The 20,743-nt window shown below is 38.8% G+C and overlaps 3 protein-coding genes across 4 annotated transcripts in view; all 3 read right to left on the bottom strand.

Annotated features, from left to right (window-relative positions):
• tgfbr1b (transforming growth factor, beta receptor 1 b) overlaps positions 1-1,032 on the bottom strand; it is a 43,516-nt gene extending 42,484 nt beyond the window's left edge. Inside the window, exon 1 of the mRNA XM_042714009.1 lies at positions 818-1,032. Within this exon, the coding sequence (XP_042569943.1) occupies positions 818-920 (103 nt within the window). The 5' untranslated portion in view covers positions 921-1,032. The remainder of the gene's footprint in view (positions 1-817) is intronic.
• Positions 1,033-11,615: 10,583 nt separating this feature from the next.
• On the bottom strand, positions 11,616-15,642 carry LOC122135306. Of its 2 annotated transcripts, XM_042714008.1 has the most exons (9): positions 14,993-15,642; positions 14,520-14,575; positions 14,258-14,422; positions 13,572-13,932; positions 12,694-12,788; positions 12,524-12,594; positions 12,316-12,381; positions 12,119-12,184; positions 11,616-11,986 (listed from the first exon to the last, which is right to left on the bottom strand). In XM_042714008.1, the coding sequence occupies exons 3-9, from the start codon at positions 14,352-14,354 to the stop codon at positions 11,945-11,947; spliced, it is 798 nt and encodes a 265-aa protein (XP_042569942.1). In that variant the 5' UTR covers positions 14,355-14,422; positions 14,520-14,575; positions 14,993-15,642; the 3' UTR covers positions 11,616-11,944. The 2 variants fall into 2 exon arrangements, with proteins under 2 accessions (XP_042569942.1, XP_042569941.1); XM_042714007.1 differs by having other exon boundaries at positions 14,258-14,575.
• A 373-nt stretch (positions 15,643-16,015) lies between these two features.
• Positions 16,016-19,851, bottom strand: LOC109051287. Its single transcript, XM_042714006.1, has 7 exons — positions 19,559-19,851; positions 17,719-18,018; positions 17,287-17,620; positions 17,002-17,209; positions 16,842-16,916; positions 16,687-16,761; positions 16,016-16,563 (listed from the first exon to the last, which is right to left on the bottom strand). The coding sequence occupies exons 1-7, from the start codon at positions 19,602-19,604 to the stop codon at positions 16,504-16,506; spliced, it is 1,098 nt and encodes a 365-aa protein (XP_042569940.1). The 5' UTR covers positions 19,605-19,851; the 3' UTR covers positions 16,016-16,503.
• Between the last annotated feature and the right edge of the window lie 892 nt (positions 19,852-20,743).

The raw sequence follows: 20,743 nt of genomic DNA, 5'->3' as shown, positions 1-20,743 counted from the left end.
TGCATTAAAGTTACATTCTGAGAGAAATCCCCACTATTTATAACTTTAAAAGCGTTATCCATCGTTAAAGCGAAGTTTGATAGTGTTGCGGACAGCTAGCCCGATCCAGATGCTAAATGGGTTCAAAACGCCCTATATAGCGAAGTTTAAGATTATTGATGTAAATAACCGAAACCAAATAAGTAAAATAACTTTTTGTATATCTGGTAAACAGTTAATAAAAAACTGTTTATGAGCTGTGACGATTAACAAGCGAGAGCAGAATAATGTGCAACTATGAGCGAGTAACGTTCAGTTTAAAACAAACCGCTTTAACGTTACTTCAGCGATATCATCGGTTTATTAAATCTCCCGTTTAGACTGAAAATACAGCGCCTCGAGACAGAGTGTGTGTGTGTGTGTGTGTGTGTCCTGCCAGACGAGGTGATCATAAACACTGATAAATAACCACAAACACAATCACTTACAATCAGACTGTAAACATCTCCAGCATTAATCACACACACACACACACACACACACACACACACACACACACACACACAGTCCGCTCCGGTATCAACGCAAGCAGGTGTGATATGAAGGAGTTTCTCCGCTTTTCTTCTCTTTCGTCTCTCTCTCTCTCTATCTCTCTCTCTCTCTCTCTCTCTATCTCTCTCTCTCTCTCTCTCTCTCTGTCTGACTCTATGTCTCTCTCTCTCTCTGACCTGCGCCATCTTTGCAGTAAGCTCTCTCTGGAGCTGCTGTTGCTCTCACACAAAGAGCGGCCCTCCGCGGGGCCCCGGACGAGCGCAGAACGCAGCGCCGCGGTTCGTACCTTCCGTGTTCTGGATCCTGGCTCCGAAGAGCAGCGCTAGAAACAGCAGACGGCATGCTACAGCATCCATCATCATCATCCTCCTCCTCATCGCGATCCTCATCCTGGCCGCGCTCGCGCTTCCTCTGCGAGACTCCAGCGGTTTTTAGTGAGAGACGCGCGGAGAGAAAGGGAGGCGCAGCGCGCGCGGTCATTGGCTGATCCGCCCAGCGGAGGAAACGCGTCGCTCGCGCTCCGTCTGGAGAATTGCATAAGAACACATTCCTGCCTCCTCTGTCTGCTAGCTCCTGGCCATGCTCGCGTCCCCTGCTCTTCTGCACGCAATAAACAATATTAAAAACACGCCCGAGTCTGAGCTCGATCTGTGCACGAAGAGATGTTTGAGACACAAGTAAACATGCAACGACTAACATGGCACTGTGGTTTTATATATATATATATATATATATATATATATATATATATATATATATATATATATATATATATATATATATATATATATATAACAAATAGAAAAAAGTAAAATGATATACAATAATTATATTCTTTATATTTAGTTTTACAATCAAATTATATCGTTATGTGCGTTGGCTTTAAAGAAAGCTGTCAGACAACATAAAACACACTGTGCTCGCTTCTGACAAGGTTTGGTAACAATTCACCATATAAACGCATGTTATATGAATATAATAACAAGGTAACTAGAATTTCTGCCAAGATGCTATCATCCATGAGGTTATAACAGTAAAGTCTTAAATCAGTTCATAATTTAATAAATCATAATTAATCTAAATTAGCAAAGCATTGAAACGATGATTGTGAATCAAGACTGTTAGCACACATTCAGGATTATAGAGCGATCTGATGCAGTGTTTTGTATAAATAAAAATAACAATTTACAAGGATTATATATGAAGTGTTTCACTAATGAATAAAATCCAGCTTAGTCTGATAACATGAACATCCAGAATCATCATCGGTTGAGCAGTGAACTTCACAATCTTCACTTTTCACCCAAAGCAGGTGTATTAAATATTGAATTATTAAATATTGTCCACACAGAGCCAGTGAACACAGCCGAGCGTCTCTGTGCCTGCTCAGCCGTCCCTCATGCATATATTCATCCAAGAGCACAAAACATCTGACCTCGTCCAGCCTCCATCCCCCAGAGCCAGAGATTGATGAGGGCCCATTGTTGGATTTGGGTCTGCAGGTCCGGGTCCAGGGGCCCTTCCCCCTTCAGCACACTTAATGAGGGCCCCGATGTGATCCTACCCTGGTGTCTGCTTTAGCTGTGTGTGCTTGCTGCGAGCCGTCTGAACACACTTCAGCTTTAACACATCTGTGACAACTAAACACAGCTTCCGGTTCAAAGCAGGATTGTTTAGTGTTATCTAAACTATATTCATATGTTTAGCTTTTAGATTTTCTGTTTTCTTTTTCATTTAAGTTGAAGTTAAGTTAATTTGTTAAGTGCTCTTGTCTTTTGTATCAGTTTTTATTTAATTATTTTTTATAGCTTATATCAGTTTTTAGTATGTATTTGTTTCAGTCAGCTGCCCAAGCAATATTCAAGTTTAAGTCTATAAGTTTTTCATCTAATATTTATTTCTGTATTTTATTTTTGCTTGATTTCCATTACTGAAAAATAATTTTAATCATTTTAGTTAACAGTAACATCACTGATTCAAAGACTGCTACAGAAAGTGGGAATGTTTAATAAAGTGCCTTTTATTGTTTTTTTTTTGCAAATTGCAAAACTGTGCATTTCCCCCACATAAGCCTTTCTGTAAAAATAGTAATTTATATATATATACTGTTTATTGTAATGAATGTTCTTTATATGATTAGTTATATGGTTGATAATATGTGTTCACTGCAGCAAGACACAGTTTATTGGAAATAATAAAGTATATTTCAATTCAAGACCAAACACTCTAGTGCCACATAATTCAAACATGTATAAATATTCAGAAAAGAAAAATCTTTTTTCCATTAAAAAAATCAGTTGTTTAGGGATTTATAAAGTCAGTAATTTAAAGTTGTGATGCATTTTAAAACTTTCTGCAATGTTAAAATATTCATATTTTTAAGGCGTTGCAGGCAGCAATGGACAGTTACACAGCAGAATAATTATACACGTAGTTGTTGAGCATATGAAGTGATTTGCATGGAATATGTGTTAACCTGACCTGGTTTTGGCAAAGGATGGGTGTGGTGTTTAACCTTGAGATGTGTTAGAAATGGCCCGTCTGGCACACACCTCATTTAGAGCCCAAAACTCAGAAACACTCATTAATTTACGCTGCAACAGTGTTCGTCTAAAAAAACCCATCTACGCTATTAAGCAGTAATGGGGTTAACCGTAAGTAGGGCAAACAAAAAATCTCTTCACTTAAGGGAATATTTTAGTCCACAGAGTAATTCTTCAACAAAGTTCATGTTCAAAAGAATATAATGCCATTTTTGTGCTATAATTGGGCAAATAAAAGAGGTACAGTGTGTTACATTATAGTATGAGAGACTTTAGAGCTGTAAAATCTAATATATAATTCATATATTGCCTTTTGCTTCTGTCAAAACAGCCTTTTTAATCTACAGAGATGCAGAGATCTAAAAGATTGGATTTTCATTGACATACAACCTCAGAATCTGAAGAAAATGTGAGTGGTGCTTGTAAAACTCACCGCCACAATGTATCTGCGGTTGCTAGGGTCTTATGGGTGGTTGCTAAGTGTTTGCACACTGTCAAAAATCAATCAAATCTCTGATATTCTGGTTTCTGTATATGACTTGGATCTTTCAGTGTAACTTTACGGGATATTTGCACCAATTTTAGCATCTACCAGGTGGAAAATATGGAAGCCATGCAATAAAGAAATAAAGAAGGTAGTTTTGACATTTTATCTGAGTTTTCTGTTTTGACAATACATACATAAATAAATAACTGTGACCTTTTTTTATCTCACAATTCAGACTTTTTCCTGCAATGGTTTTCTTGTTTTTTTCACTGAATTCTGGGTTTAAATCTAGCAGTTCTATCTTTTCTTTCTTTCTTTTTTTCTTTTTTTTAAATTATGACGTAATTATGACTTTTTTCCTCAGAATTGTGAGAGCAATTATGTTAGTTATTTGTTTGTTTATTTATTTATTTGTTTGCTTATTTTGTGGCAAAAACAAGCTTTCGTATAAAAATGTAATTGCAGTCACTTAGAAAAGTGAAGTGTCTTTAATTATGAGATGAAAACCTCAATTTTACTCAGCCATGATCTGAATTTACAGGCTGTTTTATTTCTAAATAAAGTGGCTGGTTAAATCAGAACAGCTGAACTTCCTGTAAAAGAAGTGTTTGTTGTTTCTTCACAGCAGAAAGCACTGGCGTTTTTCTGATTTTCTAGTGGTGGAAAAGAATTTAGCAGATGCTGAAACATACTTCCTGTTTGGTAAGTCTCTCCAGTGGTGTTTGTTCTGCTTATCATGGGATGTTTGGCTGGTGGTTAATGAGGAGTCCTGATGAAACGTCTGCATGACTTCACTCACACTCCAGAGACCAGACAGATCGCTTCCTCAAACATACCAACGGTCAGATGAGGAATCCTGAATGTAGTCTCTTCTGGTCCCTTCATCCCAGCAGAGGAACTTCAGTTTTCTTGAGGATGTGGCTCTTCATGCAGATGTGTCAGTGAGGACAGTCTGACTCCAGCTAGACGGGCAAATGAATCAGAGCTGTCGTCACACACGTCTCCACGAGTCTCGCCCGTCTGCTAGCAAACACACTCGCTCTCCCTCGCGTCTCGCGGGTTACTGAGGGTCACACACCATTTATCCTTAATTAGTGCTATTAAGTCTTTCAAAAACACGCTCTCATCGGGGCATTCGTGTCTGGAAGGGAGGAGAGTTGTGTTGAGACGGGAGAGATGAACACATTCACACTACCCCTGCATAGATTTAGAGCTTGAATTATTTTTAGCACTGTTTGGATAAAAGTATTCAGCTGTCACATGTAACTCATTCAGCACCGTTTGTGCAACAGATGTGAATAACACCACAAACAGTGTGACTTGTTGAGGAAACAGTGTGCTGTACAGTTTTTCTTTTAAAGGAATAGTTCAGCCAAACATGAGAATGTGCTGAAAATATCCTCACCTTCAGGCCAACCATGATGTAGCAACAAACCCAATGAAACAAACCCAACATTAAGACGATTTTAACTAATAATAATCCTCCAGTGAAAAAGTGTTCTGGTGTGAATCAGGAGAGAAATCTGCACAGATCAAGCAGCGTTTAAACAGATCTAAACAAACCTGTGTCTGGATTTTGATGTGAGAGACAACAGGACTCTGTTGCACTTTTTCACTGCAGGAAGTGTTATTATGGATTATAGACTCTATGTATTTTAGTTAAAAACATCTTAATGCTGGATGTGTTTCATCTTTTGTCTTCTCCAGATGTTAACTGATGGACTGGAGTGCTGTGGATTACTTGTGGATTATTGTGATGTTTTTATCAGCTGTTTGGACTCTCATTCTGACGGCACCCATTCACTGCAGAGCATCCATTGCTGAGACACTGATGCAGTGCTACATTTCTACAAACCTGATGAAGAAACAAACTCATCTACATAATGATGGCCTGAGGGTGAGGATATTTTCAGCACATTTTCATTTTTGGCTTAACTATTACTGTAAATTGGCATGAAATGAAAATTCACTTTATTTTCTTTATGCATATTAAAGTATAGGTCTTGCATCTGTGCATGTGATTCATTTTTCTAAAAAATGTTTTGAGCTCATCATTTTTAATCGAAATGTCATGACTGGAACTTCCAGTCTTGTCTCTTGTGATGTATGCAGGACTTCTTCAATCATTAAGTGCTTTTAAACTCCGCCCCCTCAAACTCTTTTGAGAGCCACACCCACATCTCAACATCCAGTCAGCAACTGATGCACAGAACCAAACCTGCCCTACATTTACAATACAGAAGAAAGGATCTGTTGTTACTTCATTTCATGGTGACTATAAGTCCAGATTGTGTCGTGAGGCTCCTGCAGTCCGATCAGTGTGTGCACATTATTTTCTCTCGCTCTCACTCTCATTTTCCTGATTGCTGTTTTGATGCGGGCTGCCAGGGCCCCCCGGTGCTCAGGTGACAGTGGCAGACCTCTCTTTAAGTGTTAATGGGACGTCACCATCTGTCCGCACAGGTAGATCCAGAGCCCCGCTCCAAACCATCTGTGCATCCTCCGTCATTACTGCCTCTGAACAGAGAACGCAGGGAAATCAGAGAGAGAGGTGGCCAGAGCTCAGGAGGCTCAAACGGAAGGAGGGTTTAAACAGAGAGCAGGATAATGAGGAGCGCTGGGATCTCCCGGAGGAATACGGCCAGCTGTCACTCACAAACCCCAGCGGCCACCTGCACCCGATTCCCACACTCACCAAACCCACTGGAACAGCCTCTCAATCATACGACTCAGTGCACGTTTCTTTCAGACTCAGGATCAGCTCTCCCTATCACACTCATGATTTATAGAGAGGTTCAGCTCACTCTCAGCTGTTACAGGTTCATGCAAAACTGTTTACATTTACTGCAACCCTTCTATTGCAGAGCCTTTTAAAAAACATTTCATTGGCACTGCTCCATTGTTAGTTCTGACTGGTAACGAATTGATAGTTGGGTGAATTTCCCTCTCCACTTCCTGTGAAGTGATGTATCAATGTTCCCTTACTCCCTATGCTGTTCACAGTGCCCTCTGAACTGAACATGTTCACTTCCTTCGGACTGGAATCTCACTTAAGATGGTGAAATACCCTAACGGTCGAATGGGACGCACCTTTTAACTTTAACTTTATGGTGCATTTAAATTGTTTATCATGGCTAATAATAGTTTGACTTTTTTTTTTAATTTAAATGTCAAATACAGTTTAAAGCAAGTTTATCAAATCGTGAAAATCTGCTACCACAAAAAACACTGGGGTAATCACCCAGTAATGCCCTAGCAACCACCTACAACACTCTAGTGACACCTTAGCATAGTAACACCCTAGCAACCAACCACAAAACCACAACAACACACAAACAAACCCCATAAAACACCCACAAAAAACAATCCATGCCCTAGCAACCACATACAACACTCTAGTAACACCCTAGCATAGTGACACCCTAGCAACCATCTATGACACTCTAGTAACACCCTAGCAACCACCTATAACACTCTTGCCATGCCCTAGCAACCACCTAAAACAGTCTAGTAACACCTTAGCACAGTAACACCCTAGCAACCACCTACAACACTGTAGTAACACCCTAACAACCACCTACAATACTCTAGTAATACCTTAGCAACCACCTAAAATACTCTAGTAACACCCTAGCACAGTAGCACCCTAGCAGCCACCTACAACACTCTAGTAACAACCTAGCAAAGTAACACCCTAGCAACCACCTACAACACTCTAAGCAACCACCTACAACACTCTAGTAACACCCTAGCAACCATTAACAACACTCAAGTAATACCTTAGCAACCACCTACAACACTCTAGTAACACCCTAGCACAGTAACACCCTAGCAACCACCTACAACACTCTAGTAGCACCCTAGCAACTACCTACAACACTCTAGTAACACCCTAATGCCCTAGCAAAAAAATATATTAACACCCTAGCATAGTAACACCCTAGCAGCTATCTACAACACTCTAGCCATGCCCTAGCAACCACCTACAACACTCTAACTATGCCCTAACAACCACCTACAAAACTCTAGTAATACCCTAGCAACCACCTGCAACACTCTAGTAACACCCTAGCACAGAAAAACCCTAGCAACCACCTACAACCCTCTAGTAACACCCCGCAACACTCTAGCCACGCCCTAGCAACCACCTTCAACACTCTAGTAACACCCTAGCATAGTAACACCCACCTACAACACCACCTGCAACACTCTAGTAACACCCTAGCACAGTAACACCCTTGCAACCCCGACAACACTCTACTAACACCCTAGTACAGTAACACCCTAGCAACCACCTGCAACACTCTAGTAACACCCTAGCACAGAAATAGCCTAGGCAACCCCCACAACCCTCTAATAACACCCTATTAACTACCTAAACACTCTAGTAACACCCTAGCAACCACCTACAACACTCTAGTAACACCCTTGCAACCACCTACAACACTCTAGCTCAAGTAACACCCTTTAGCAACAACCACCGACAACACTCTACTAACACCCTAGTACAGTAACACCCTAGCAACCACCTGCAACACTCTAGTAACACCCTAGCACAGAAATAGCCTAGCAACCACCTACAACCCTCTAGTAACACCCTATTAACTACCTACAACACTCTAGTAACACCCTAGTACAGTAACACCTTAGCAACCACCTACAACACTCTAGTAACACCCTTGCAACCACCTACAACACTCTAGTACACCCTAGCACAGTAACACCCTAGTAACCACCTGCAACACTCTAGTAACACCCTAGTACAGAAAAACCTAGCAACCACAAAACCCTCTAGTAACAAACTACCTCTAGTAACACCCTAGCACAGTAACCCCTAGCAACCACCTACACACTCTAGTAACACCCTTGCAACCACCTACAAACACTCTAGCCACGCTAGCAACCACCTACAACCCTCTAGTAACACCCAAGCAACCACCTACAACACTCTAGCCACGCCCTAGCAACCACTTACAACTAGTAACACCCAAGCAACCAACCACCTAACACTCTAGTAACACCCTAGCACAGAAACAGCACTCTAGTAACAACCCTCTAGTAACACCCTTGCAACCACCGACAACACTCTACTAACACCCTAGCACAGTAACACCCTAGCAACCACCTGCAACACTCTAGTAACACCCTAGCACAGAAATAGCCTAGCAACCACCTATAACCCTCTAGTAACACCATAGTAACTACCTACAATACTCTAGTAACACCCTAGCACAGTAACACCCTAGCAACTACCTACAACCCTCTAGTAACACCCTAGCAACCACCTACAACACTCTAGTAACACCCTAGCACAGTAACACCCTAGCAACCACCTACAACACTCTAGTAACACCCTAGCAACCACCTACAACACTCTAGCCACGCCCTAGCAACCACCTTCAACACTCTAGTAACACCCTAGCATAGTAACACCCAAGCAACCACCTACAACACTCTAGCCATGCCCTACCAACCACTTACAACACTCTAGTAACACCCTAGCAACCACCTGCAACACTCTAGTAACACCCTAGCACAGAAACAGCCTAGCAACCACCTACAACCCTCTAGTAACACCCTTGCAACCACCGACAACACTCTACTAACACCCTAGCACAGTAACACCCTAGCAACCACCTGCAACACTCTAGTAACACCCTAGCACAGAAAAACCCTAGCAACCACCTACAACCCTCTAGTAACACCCTATTAACTACCTACAACACTCTAGTAACACCCTAGCACAGTAACACCCTAGCAACTACCTACAACCCTCGCACCCTAGCCCACTACAACACTCTAGTAACACCCTAGCACAGTAACACCCTAGCAACCACCTTCAACACTCTAGTAACACCCTAGCAACTACCTACAACACTCTAGTAACACCCTAGCAACTACCTTCAACATTCTAGTAACACCCTAGAAAACCACTCAAATTAGTTTTTGACCCACTTAAGAAGGACTTCAGCACATCTTTATATGTAATTTCATAATTACTTGTATTGTCTTAAAGTACTGCTGAATGTATTGACAATCTTAAATTTACTTTTAATGTAAAAAAACAAAACAACAACAACAAAAAAAAAACCTCATAAGCAAAGGTACTCGAAAATGTAGTGGAAAAATAAAAAGCCTTTATTCACATGGCTTTACATTAAAAACACTGAACTGGTCACACTAAATTTAATTCAGAGCTTTACGAAGAATCATCACAAAGAGAGATCTGGCCGAGAAACACGCTTAAACAATCATCACTCTCAGACTGTTAGTTAAATGAAACGCTTCATTATTTATCATAGCGGTCATGACTTCATCATAAGCTTCTGAAAAACAGCTGAAGCCGGTTTGCTGGTCTTATGGGGTTCTCTGGTCCTTCACAAACAGACCAGACCAGACTGAAGAATACAGTACAGTGTGACTCTTCTGTCTTGTGTTTATAGAGCATCTATAAACAGACTCTTGGTAATCACAGGTCGTGTTGAAGCACACAAAGCAGCATCATTGTGAGGCTGGTGAGGAGTGTCTCTGAGGCCCCCGTGAGGAATCAGTCTGTCATTACACACACAGAACACAAACAACAGGCCTTCACCTGCACTCTACTCAGGGTTTGTTGACACTGTAAATACATCACTGATTGTTAGAGAACATTTTTACAAGAAAATACTAATTCAGTTTTTCTACTACATAAGGTTACAATTAAATCTTTGCGTTTCTTGCCATTTCTTTGTGATTATTTGTGAAATGTACTATTTTTTTTCCAGTGTTTGACATTCATTTCTACTCAAGGTTTCAGTGAACATACAGATATATTCAGCAGTTATCTGCTAACAACACTGTCTCTCTACATCATCAGTAACACAAGATATCAGTGTCTCTGTCTGTTTACAACCACTCAGTCTTTACTGTAATATTAATACCTTCATGTTCTGTAGAGACTGATGTGATGGCTAGGTTGGGGGTCCTAAAATTAATTGTTTTTCCTTACACTTCCACAAATATTTTCTGCTGACCTAATAAGGCAGAGATGACAGATATTATTGAAGTTTAAACCCAGAAATGTGCTCTATTTGACACACAAAACACGTCCCTGACTAGAGCCCAGACTAAATTATTGTAACATTATTGTGAAGGATGTTTGATGCATGTTGTTAAATGTTAATTTTGTTCCATAATCGCTTCCTCGTAATATTTGGAAAATTCATGAAGTATCAAGGTACACGCTGATATTTTTCAGTTCATGCAACACCACACTGGATTCAAGGTACACGCTGATATTTTTCAGTTCATGCATTCCCTGGGAACTGGATTCAAGGTACACGCTGATATTTTTCAGTTCATGCATTCCCTGGGAATCGAACCCATGACCTTGGGTTATGAATGAAATAAACTGCAGAGATGTTCCCTGTAGCTTTTAAAACCGGACACATGAAAATGAGTTAAACAGTAAATAAATAAAACATCTGACTGCGTCATACAGGCTCTTTAACACAGAGGTCTTTAGTTGAGATTGGAGGTAAACTGCAGTGAACCGCTGCTGAATCACACACCGGATTCATTCCTCCATTCCTGATGAGCCAAAATCAAACATAAATATAGAATACAGTTTCATTTCCATCCTGACTACAGCACTCAGTCATACAGTAGATCAGTGCAGCTTGTTCATACATTTCATATCGCGTGCACTGCTTTCTATAAGACAGATTTGCTTTCCTTTAGGATGTTCATTACTGCTCAATTGGAGATATATTTACTTATTTTTAAGAAATTAATACTTTTATTAATCAGGGATGCATTAAATTGATCAAAAGTGTCAGTAAAGACATTTATAATGTTACAAAATGTTTCTATTTCTATATCTGTAAATCCTGAAAAATAAAATATATCACAGTTTCCCCAGACATATCGTGCAGCACAACTGTGTTCAACATTGATAATAATCAGAAATGTTTCTTGAGCAGCAAATCATCATATTAGAATGATTTCTTAAGATCATGTGACACTGGAGTAATGATGCTGAAAATACAGCTGCACATCACAGAAATACATTACACTTTAACAGAGATTCACACACAAAACAGCTGTTTTAAACTGAAATAATATTTCACAGTTTTTACAGTATTTTTGATCAAATAAATGCAGCTCTGGTAAGCAGAAGAGACTTCTTTCAGAAACATCTTACGGACCCCAAACTTGAGAGCAGTAGTGTATATGTAAGTTCAGTGAGTTCCTTAATAATTCACCAAGATATTTTGTTAAATAAATACAGCTTTGAATAATCTCTCAATAATTATGGAATAGTTTTCTGTGCTGTAACAATTAGATTTATGGCCAATGGAAGATATTAAAGAACTGATATTAAACAGCTGATCCAGATTCACAGTCACGTCTTCATAATGTTCACATAATCTGGTTCTCGCACAGGCTAGAGGAGAAAAACAAGACACAAATTATTATTACTGCAATCATTTTGTGCTGTTTTAAAGCATGTTATTTTCTCAGCAATACAAAAACTACATATGATCCAAATAAATATACAGAAAATATAAGTATTTACCGCTTTTGGTAAATCGCTTTTTTTGACCACAGCCGGGCTGATGGATTTATGACCGGAAGCAGGTATTATATCAACCGTGTTCACCGATAATCAGTTTCTACACACTGGTATCACGACGTCAACAAACAAACATCTTCAGCAGTGTTTTACTATAGTATGAAAGGCAGAAGATAAAGGGAAATCCTTGATATGCACACCTCACTGTTAGTTTTGAGTCCAGCCATATTTTCATACACTTCTTCAGCAGCAGAACACCCATTTGACTGTCAGTGAGAACAGAAAAAGAGTTTTCTTTGAATCTGTCTAATCCGTTGTTTCTCTGAATGTAACAGAGTACAGGTTGTTCCCTGATCTATTACAGTAATGCTGAACCACAGTGTGATGATGCAACGCTGCTGAACTCACACGCGATGACTGCTCCCTGTGCATCGTCACATAGTGACCGTCCTCTGCTTCATTCACAGACGGGAAGAATCCTACGAGAACAGGTGCACAGAAACCAGCATCATACTGAGTACAGAATACAGTGACTTCACATATGCTCACAGAACTAAAGATGCACGTAAACTACTTACTTGTTTTGCAAATACTAGCCAGTTTCAGTGCCAAGTAAATGACTATGAGCAGGAGAATCTCAAAAATCACCGGCAACAGAAATAAAATAGCTGTCCTAAAATACAACAGAAGAGTGAAAGGGTTTATCTGCTGAATAACTGCCTACATACCACAAACTCAGCATCATGTCAAAGTTATAGTTTTGGAAAGCAGAAAAAAGCTGCAAATTCTCAAATGGACATGAATGGTTTAAAGGAATATTCCACACAAAAAGGATCATTCTGTCATCATTTACTCTCTCTCTCTCTCTTTCTCTCTCTCTCTCTCTCTCTCTCTCTCTCATGTCGTTCCAAACCTGTATGACCTTATTTCTCCTGAAGAACACGGAAGTAGATATTCTGACAAATGTTCAAGCTGCTCTTTTCCTTACAACAAATGCATTTAATCAAAATCATATCCAAAAAGGAAACATAAAAGCAGCCCACATAACTTGTAAATAATGACCTTTTCCTCGCAGTTATCATACGAGCTCAGAAGACTTTTATTTTGACACCATCTGGCCACTATATGCCTTCAGTATATGGAAAAGAGCGGCTTGGACATTATCAATAATATCAAAAACAAATAAGAAAGATACAAATAAATGAATGATAAAATGTAAAGAAAAAAACTGATTTGTTTTCCTGCATGTCATGTGATCGTTACCTGACATCAGAGAAACATAAACATGAAAATGTGTCGTAAAATTATTGAAATATTAACTTGCTATCTCAGTGGGAATTTAAGTAAGTATTTTAGGCCAAAAAGCTGAACAGTTCTGCCCTGAAGAAAGGCAGTCGTATGAGTTTGGGCCAGCATGAGCGTGACTCAGTGAGCCGTTATATTAAAGGATCGTCACCTTTTGCGAGGTGAGGACTGACCAGTCGCTGTTGTAACTGGACTCTGCTGTCCTTCTGCACTTCTGCTCTTCTTCTGACTGACAGTGATATGAACAGGCATCTGCAGATCTTCTGTTGAGCAGCAGTACCATCCCGTGTTCTTCTTCTTCAGCCGGCTCATGCTCACAGTCATGTTTCTCAGACCGTGTCTGATCTCAACCGAGGCTCCGTCTAACGTCCCAGACGCTCCTGTAATGCACTGACCTCCAAACTTACACCACTTCACACCATACTGTACACCCTGATGGTAGCAGGTGATGGTAACACTGCCATTCTCAGATCCCATCACAGTCTGAGAGGTCACGTGAAGTCTCGGAGAGTCTAGAAATTGCATAGAAAACATCAGTTACCACTCAGTTAGCAGTGTGATAAAGGAACAGTTCACCCAAAAATTTAAATGTGCTCAGTTTGGACTCTCATTCTGACGGCACCCATTCACTGCAGAGCTGAGACACTGATGCAATGCTACATTTCTACAAACCTGATGAAGAAACATTTGGGATGGCCTGAGGGTGAACACATTTACATTTTTAGCTGAATTATTCCTTTAAGAATAATAACATTTCTGTCATTTACCCGCGCTTTTATGAGTTTGTAGTTTCAGTTTGACATCAGAGAGGTTCAGATAACTGTAAGATGTTCTCACCTGCTGTGACGTCCAAGAAAAACCCCGCACGTTTATCAAAAGCTGAAGGGATATGAATGGCACACCAGTAAGAGCCAGACTCCTGGACATCATCCATGCGGACGGTGAAGATGTGACCTTCCGTGTCATCTGAGACAAACACTGTTTTGTGATGACATCTCTGGTCTGAGAAATCCACATAATCACTCAAGAGCCAAACATATCCAGCGCTCAAGTATTTGTATGAAGATGTATATTTCTGGTTATATAAACAAGGAATTACTACAGACTGTCCTCTCTGAACAGATATCTGCCTGACCGTAGTGACGTCCTGCGCACCTTCACAAAACAAATATTGTATATTAAAATAATGAATTGATTAATCCAAAAACTGTGGCATTTTAACACACTTAATTTCATATTTATAAAAAATATATATTATATTCATAAACATATATTAAAATAACAATTTGATCGAAAAACAGTCAAATATTTTATATATTTAATAAAAAAATATATAAAAAATGTATTTAAAAAAGTGTTGTTTTTTTATCCCAGATTTTCAATATAGTCTCTGACTTTTATTCCCTACTGTTTACTCTTTATGCCAATATCATAATATCGTTGACTTTATAAATTCAGTAGTCTTGTATCTTAGCATAAACATGAAAATTTTAAGATTATTCACATAAGAAAATGATTAATGTTTGTGTCTCTGTAAATAAACGTTAGGGATGCTTGTGAAGTAGTTCTCACCTGAGAGTCTGATGAAGCTGAAGATGAAGAGAAGACAGTTCAGATGCATGGCTGTGTCATTGTGAACAGTTCGATGGGAGCGCATGTGAATCTGTTCTTTTCTCATCTCGAGTTCCTGTTTTTCTGCAGCTCCGGTCTGACTCACCCTCCCGCACACAGCACCACAATTTTGCAAGAGCATTTGTGGATAGTGTGACAAAACTGCTTATTTATTTATAACAGATTTAAGTCAGATGAAACCAGTGTGACAGATTCCCTCTAAAGCAATAATGAAAACAGCATTAACACTGACAGAGACAAGCCGACCGATGGCTTTTTGTCTGTAAACAACAACAAACAAATAAAAAAACAAGAAATAAGCACTATGTTTCCACCCACAGTTTTCCACTTGATGAAAACTGGATGACTCTCACCGGAGCCATCATGAGCTCAAGCACAGACTGAGACACACAGACTGGGTTACAAGTCAAAGAAACGGTTCGCCTAAAAATAAACCTCTGTCTCTGTTTGCTCACGCCTGTATGCATGCTATCTTTTTTTTTTTTTTTTTTTTAGAACACAAAACATTTATGTTAAAATTCCGGGTACAATCATTATTTTCCAGATCCATCATTGGATTTGATTAAAAACAAAAACAAACAAAAAAAGGTATAACATACAAAAAAAAAAAAATATATTTTTTTATTACAATATATATATATATATATATATATATATATATATATATATATATATATATATGTATATATATATATATATATATTATTATTAACAGTATTTCCTTTTTTATTTTTAATAACACTGTATTTAACAACTGTTGTTTTTACAAAATATTACAAAATTATACTATTATTAACAGTATTTCCTTTTTTATTTTTAATGCTTTTTATGTATGTGTGTGTGTGTGTGTGTGTGTGTGAGTGTGTGTGTGTGTGTGTGTGTGTGTGTGTGTGTGTGTGTGTTACACCACACACACACCAAAACCAAAAATAACACTAGCAACACCACACACACACCAACACCAAAATGAATGTTCTTTACTGGCATCGATGGGTCCATGAAGAAACTTTAACATCCTTTGAATCTTTCCATTCCACAAAAGACTGTTAACTAAAAAGGTTTTTGGGGAGATAAAAATGTAATGAAATGGACATGATTTGAATTGTAATATATAAACTCTGTACACACAACTCAGAGTTTTGAACCTTTGTGGGTATGTTCATGTCCCTAAATGAGAAACAGTCACACAACATCAAGAAAAACATCCGAGGTTAACCAGTAGTTCCCACAACTCAAAAAAGGGGGGAGGGGGGTTGGTGTCAGGGGGTCAAATTAACCTACAACATTAAATGTTTTTGTTTTTTGTTTTTTAAAGATACTTTATATTACTTATTTTTCTAACCACAGAGTCAAACTGAATAAAACTAATGCTACCGGTTTACTTGAGTCACACACATCTGATTCTATAAAACAAACAAACATTATAAAAACCCTAAGCCTGTTTATCCATTTCACTTTTTCACTTTTCTGACAATAGATGCATATGTTTTCTGCTTATCTGTAGCAGTCAGCTACCACAAGAACACAACAAAACAAGACAAGACAAAACAAAAACACAGTTAGACTGACATATTATATTAATATATTGTAAGAAATATAAAAATATATCCATATAAATGAAAAACTAAAAGTACCTGATTGTTTTGTTTAAATCCAGTCATGGTTTCATAGAGATCTTCACATGCAACCTCATTGTTTTTCCAATTTCCCTATGAAAATACATATATAAATTAATAATAACAACAACCGTTTACAGTTATGTGAATTCTTCAAATGCAATAAAAAGTACCCGAGTGTTTTGTTTAATTCCAGTCATGATTTCATAGAGATTTTCACACATAACCTCACTGTTTTTCCCAGTTCCCTATAGAAATATAATTATTAATATTAATACTAACAGTAGTGATGAATAGTGATCAAAAGCTGGCAGTATTGTGAATGTGTCCTACTTTGGGCAGCTGTTGTTTTTTTTCCATGCCTTCATGAAGATTTGAGCTTTCTGCAGATCCCGATTGTTCTGCAGATACACACACATGTAATACTGCACATACGCTGTCCCTGCACTCACGTCTCTTGTGCCTTGCTTTGATCAGCATCACAGCTCCACAGACTGTAAAGGGCAGCATCGCTCCCAGAAGCAGCAGCCACCGGAACTGCCTGAAGTCAAGTCTTGCAATAAGAGCCAATGAAAGCTTGACCAGATGAGGTCTGATTAAATGAGCTCGATCACTCACCTGTCTTCACCGAGTGGTGTGGTGCTATAAGAGGGGTTAGTTGTAAACTGTGTAATATTTAGGGCCTCCGTCACAGTAACACGGACAGGCATCTGTGAATTCTCATTAGAGCAGTAGTACCATCCACTGTCCTCTTTCTGCAGCTGCCACAGCGTCACTCTCAGAACATCACCACCATCATCAGACACTGCAGTTCTCTCTAGAGATCCTCCATCTCTCCCAACACAAGCTCCCCTGATCGTACACCAGTGTGAAGCGCCGTGACAGAGGATCGTGACGTTACCTCCCTCATAACCTGACACAGTCTGACTGGGGACGCGGAGCCTGGCTTCAGCTAGACATTTGAGAGAAAAGGTCAGAGACAAAGTCTGCTTCTTTTCTGCTTTTGCACATTCTGGAATATGAGAGGATGCTGCACAGAATCAGTGATACCTTCTGTAACGTCCAGGTAAAGATACGCGTGAGGATCATATCCAGACATGGTCACAGCACACCAGTACGTGCCGGAGTCACTCACTTCAGCTGCTCGCAGTGTCGCCGTGAACACATTTTCTGCTTGATTATCTACAATAGACATTCTGCTGTGTGATACATAACCACTGAAGATCCTGACACCTCCACGACTCATGTATTTTGGGTAATTAGCATATTTCTGATCATATAAACACGGGACTGTGATCGTTTGTTGTTTCTGAACACATATTTTACTGACTGTATGGATCGCTTGAGTTCCTGTGAAAGAAAATAAATAAATATTGAAAACGACAATACAGTTATTTCACTAAAGATCTTATTAACGCATACCATTAAAGGAATAGTTCACCTAAAAATGAAAAAGATTTGTAGGAATGCAGCATTCTATCACTTGCTCACCGCTGAATGCTCTGCAGTGTTAGGAAGTGTTATTATGGATTATAGACTCTATGTATTTGAGTTAAAAACATCTTAATGCTGGATTTGTTTCATCTTTTGTCTTCTCCAGATGTTCACTGATGGACTGGAGTGCTGTGGATTACTTGTGGATTATTGTGATGTTTTTTATCAGCTGTTTGGACTCTCATTCTGACGGCCCCCATTCACTGCAGAGCATCCATTGCTGAGACACTGATGCAGTGCTACATTTCTACAAACCTGATGAAGAAACACACTCATCTATATCTTGATTGACCTGAGGTAATTTGTCAGCAAATTTTAATTTCTGGACAAACTATTCCTTTAAATGAATGGAAACTCAAACATACTGACTGTTATCAAATGAGTAATGCTTTTGATAGCGTTACAGAGACACAGTGTTTACACTTTTCAGAGAAATGAATCTGCATGAAACATAAGCATCAATAAGCAGTCAATTTTGAGATTAATTTCTGCATTGTCAAAGGCACCCGCAGAATTTTATGTGAAACCTGACCAGAGCCTCGGGTATAACACTTCATTCTGAAAGTTTGTGTACGGACAAAAGGCAAATATTACAAAAGTATAAACCATACATACACCAGAAGTTGTGCAAAAATCCCAGTCTAATGAACATACATGCTTGCATTTCAACAAAATAACCACACATGGACAGACTACACTACACATAAGATCATATACAATATTTTACATAAGCATATTCCCACCAATGTTATACTACCACATCTAAAGATACACGATAATACGGATTGTAAAAGGCATCTGTGTCAAAGCATTACATGACTTAAATCATTCAGTTGATTGTAGATCCTGTGCTGTTTGTTCTTTGTTACAAACACCCTGATACTGTTTTACTAAGAAACCGCTCTAACTGATTCACCATGAATGAATGAAACTCTGATTCAGATGTTTGTGAACCCATTTGCCCAGTTCACCGAACAGAACCGACTCTAAAGAATACAAAAAACCAGACAGACAGACCATTACTGCTGAAATGTTTCCAAAGAAATTCATGTCTGTGGTCTATCGGGCTGCACACACCGTTACACAGAATATATGTGCTGATGAATCATGATGAAATAACCAAAACAGAGCCTCATGCCTTATTAGATAAAACATCTAATTCTTGACCTCTTAATAATGACGCATCAGTTCAGTTTTAGCTGAAAACTCAGTCATTAGATATAAAGAGATGTGAAATGTGACCTAGAAAATATTAACACTGCTAGTTCTTGGCAAAGTTGATGGTGATGAATATAAAAAACATTTAAATTTTTTTATTTGCATTTCATTTTCACAACAGCTACATTACAGGACAATTATGCACAATATTTTATTACTATTATAAAAACACACGTACCTGAAGCGTGTGTGAGGAGGAACATCAGCAGCAGAGTCTCCATCATCACTGCGCAGAGTAAGAATGAGCTCTTTATATATTTCACCACATCTGAGGGAACAGCATTTGTGTCACTGCATTTAATATGCGGTCATATCATGCACTTTACATCATCTCCACAATGCACATTTCAATATTAAATTGCACAGTTAATATTTTAATGCTACATGTTAGGTTAATGGAAGAAATATAATGCAAGACTATATGCATGTATTTGAACTATCTTTGTAGCTCCTTCCTGCCGCATCACTGTAACCCGCACTTGTGAAGATGCTGCTGATAAAAGCTGCGTCTCTGAAACCTCCTGCAGACCTGAACAAAGTTCACCTCATACAATTCATACATCGAACAGATCTGTAGATAAAACTGCCTTTCAAAGAGGTCGAAACAGTTAGCTACAACACTAAAGGGGGAAATCTCTTTATATATATATATATATATATATATATATATATATATATATATATTTATACTGTATATGATCCAGTGATAAAAAAAGTGTATTGTGATGTATAGCCATTAACACCAGTTTCCCGTCCCATCTTTGTTCCTCATGCAACATTCACTCCAGCATCAGGTCTGTTCAGACAGAAAATGATGTACAGCTGCTCTTTCACACCGGTTTCACACACATCTGAACACTTATTCTCATGTTTCCTTCTTTTATAACTAACTCAAAATCTTCAGAATTGAAGATCACCTCATGTCACTGGACAGAGCCTGTCTTTGTTGTATTCTCTAGACTGAATTATCTTGGTTTCATCACGAAGGCCCAGCGTTCAGCTAGTAAATCTATTGTCGCTCTATTGCCGTCTGTGGTGGAATTTTCTTGAAAACCTACATTTACTTCCTGTTTTTGCCATTGCATCTTTCTAAAGTTAACTCACTTTCAGCGTGTTCATGAAGCGAGCGGGTAGAATAATCTAAAAAACACCTACACGCTGAAAACAGCACATTTATGTGAAGTATATATATATAAATATACATCATATACTGAGTAGAAATACATCTGAAGTTGTGGTCAATAATTTACCGACACCCTGCAGTATTATATTACCACAATAATACAAATGCACTGAGGACGACCGAGGGACTCAAACACAACTATTACAGAAGGTTCAGACGCTCGCTGATGCTGCAGAAGAT

Source organism: Cyprinus carpio, chromosome A24, assembly GCF_018340385.1.
Source record: "Cyprinus carpio isolate SPL01 chromosome A24, ASM1834038v1, whole genome shotgun sequence".
Taxonomy (NCBI): Eukaryota; Metazoa; Chordata; class Actinopteri; order Cypriniformes; family Cyprinidae; genus Cyprinus; species Cyprinus carpio.
Note: the sequence above shows the minus strand (reverse complement) of the source record. Positions and strands in the feature narration are given on the sequence as shown.

Excerpts from the sequence above, each read along its gene's own strand:
- LOC109051287 (XM_042714006.1), bottom strand. The coding sequence starts at position 19,604 with ATGATGGAGACTCTGCTGCTGATGTTCCTCCTCACACACGCTTCAG. Across the intron at positions 18,019-19,558 it reads CCTCCTCACACACGCTTCAG|GAACTCAAGCGATCCATACA; the intron begins GTACGTGTGTTT and ends TTTCTTTCACAG. Across the intron at positions 16,762-16,841 it reads GAATTAAACAAAACACTCGG|GGAAATTGGAAAAACAATGA; the intron begins GTACTTTTTATT and ends GTATTTTCATAG.
- LOC122135306 (XM_042714007.1), bottom strand. The coding sequence starts at position 15,173 with ATGCTCTTGCAAAATTGTGGTGCTGTGTGCGGGAGGGTGAGTCAGACC. Across the intron at positions 14,576-14,992 it reads CAGCTTCATCAGACTCTCAG|GTGCGCAGGACGTCACTACG; the intron begins GTGAGAACTACT and ends TGTTTTGTGAAG. Across the intron at positions 13,933-14,257 it reads TTTCTTGGACGTCACAGCAG|ACTCTCCGAGACTTCACGTG; the intron begins GTGAGAACATCT and ends TGCAATTTCTAG.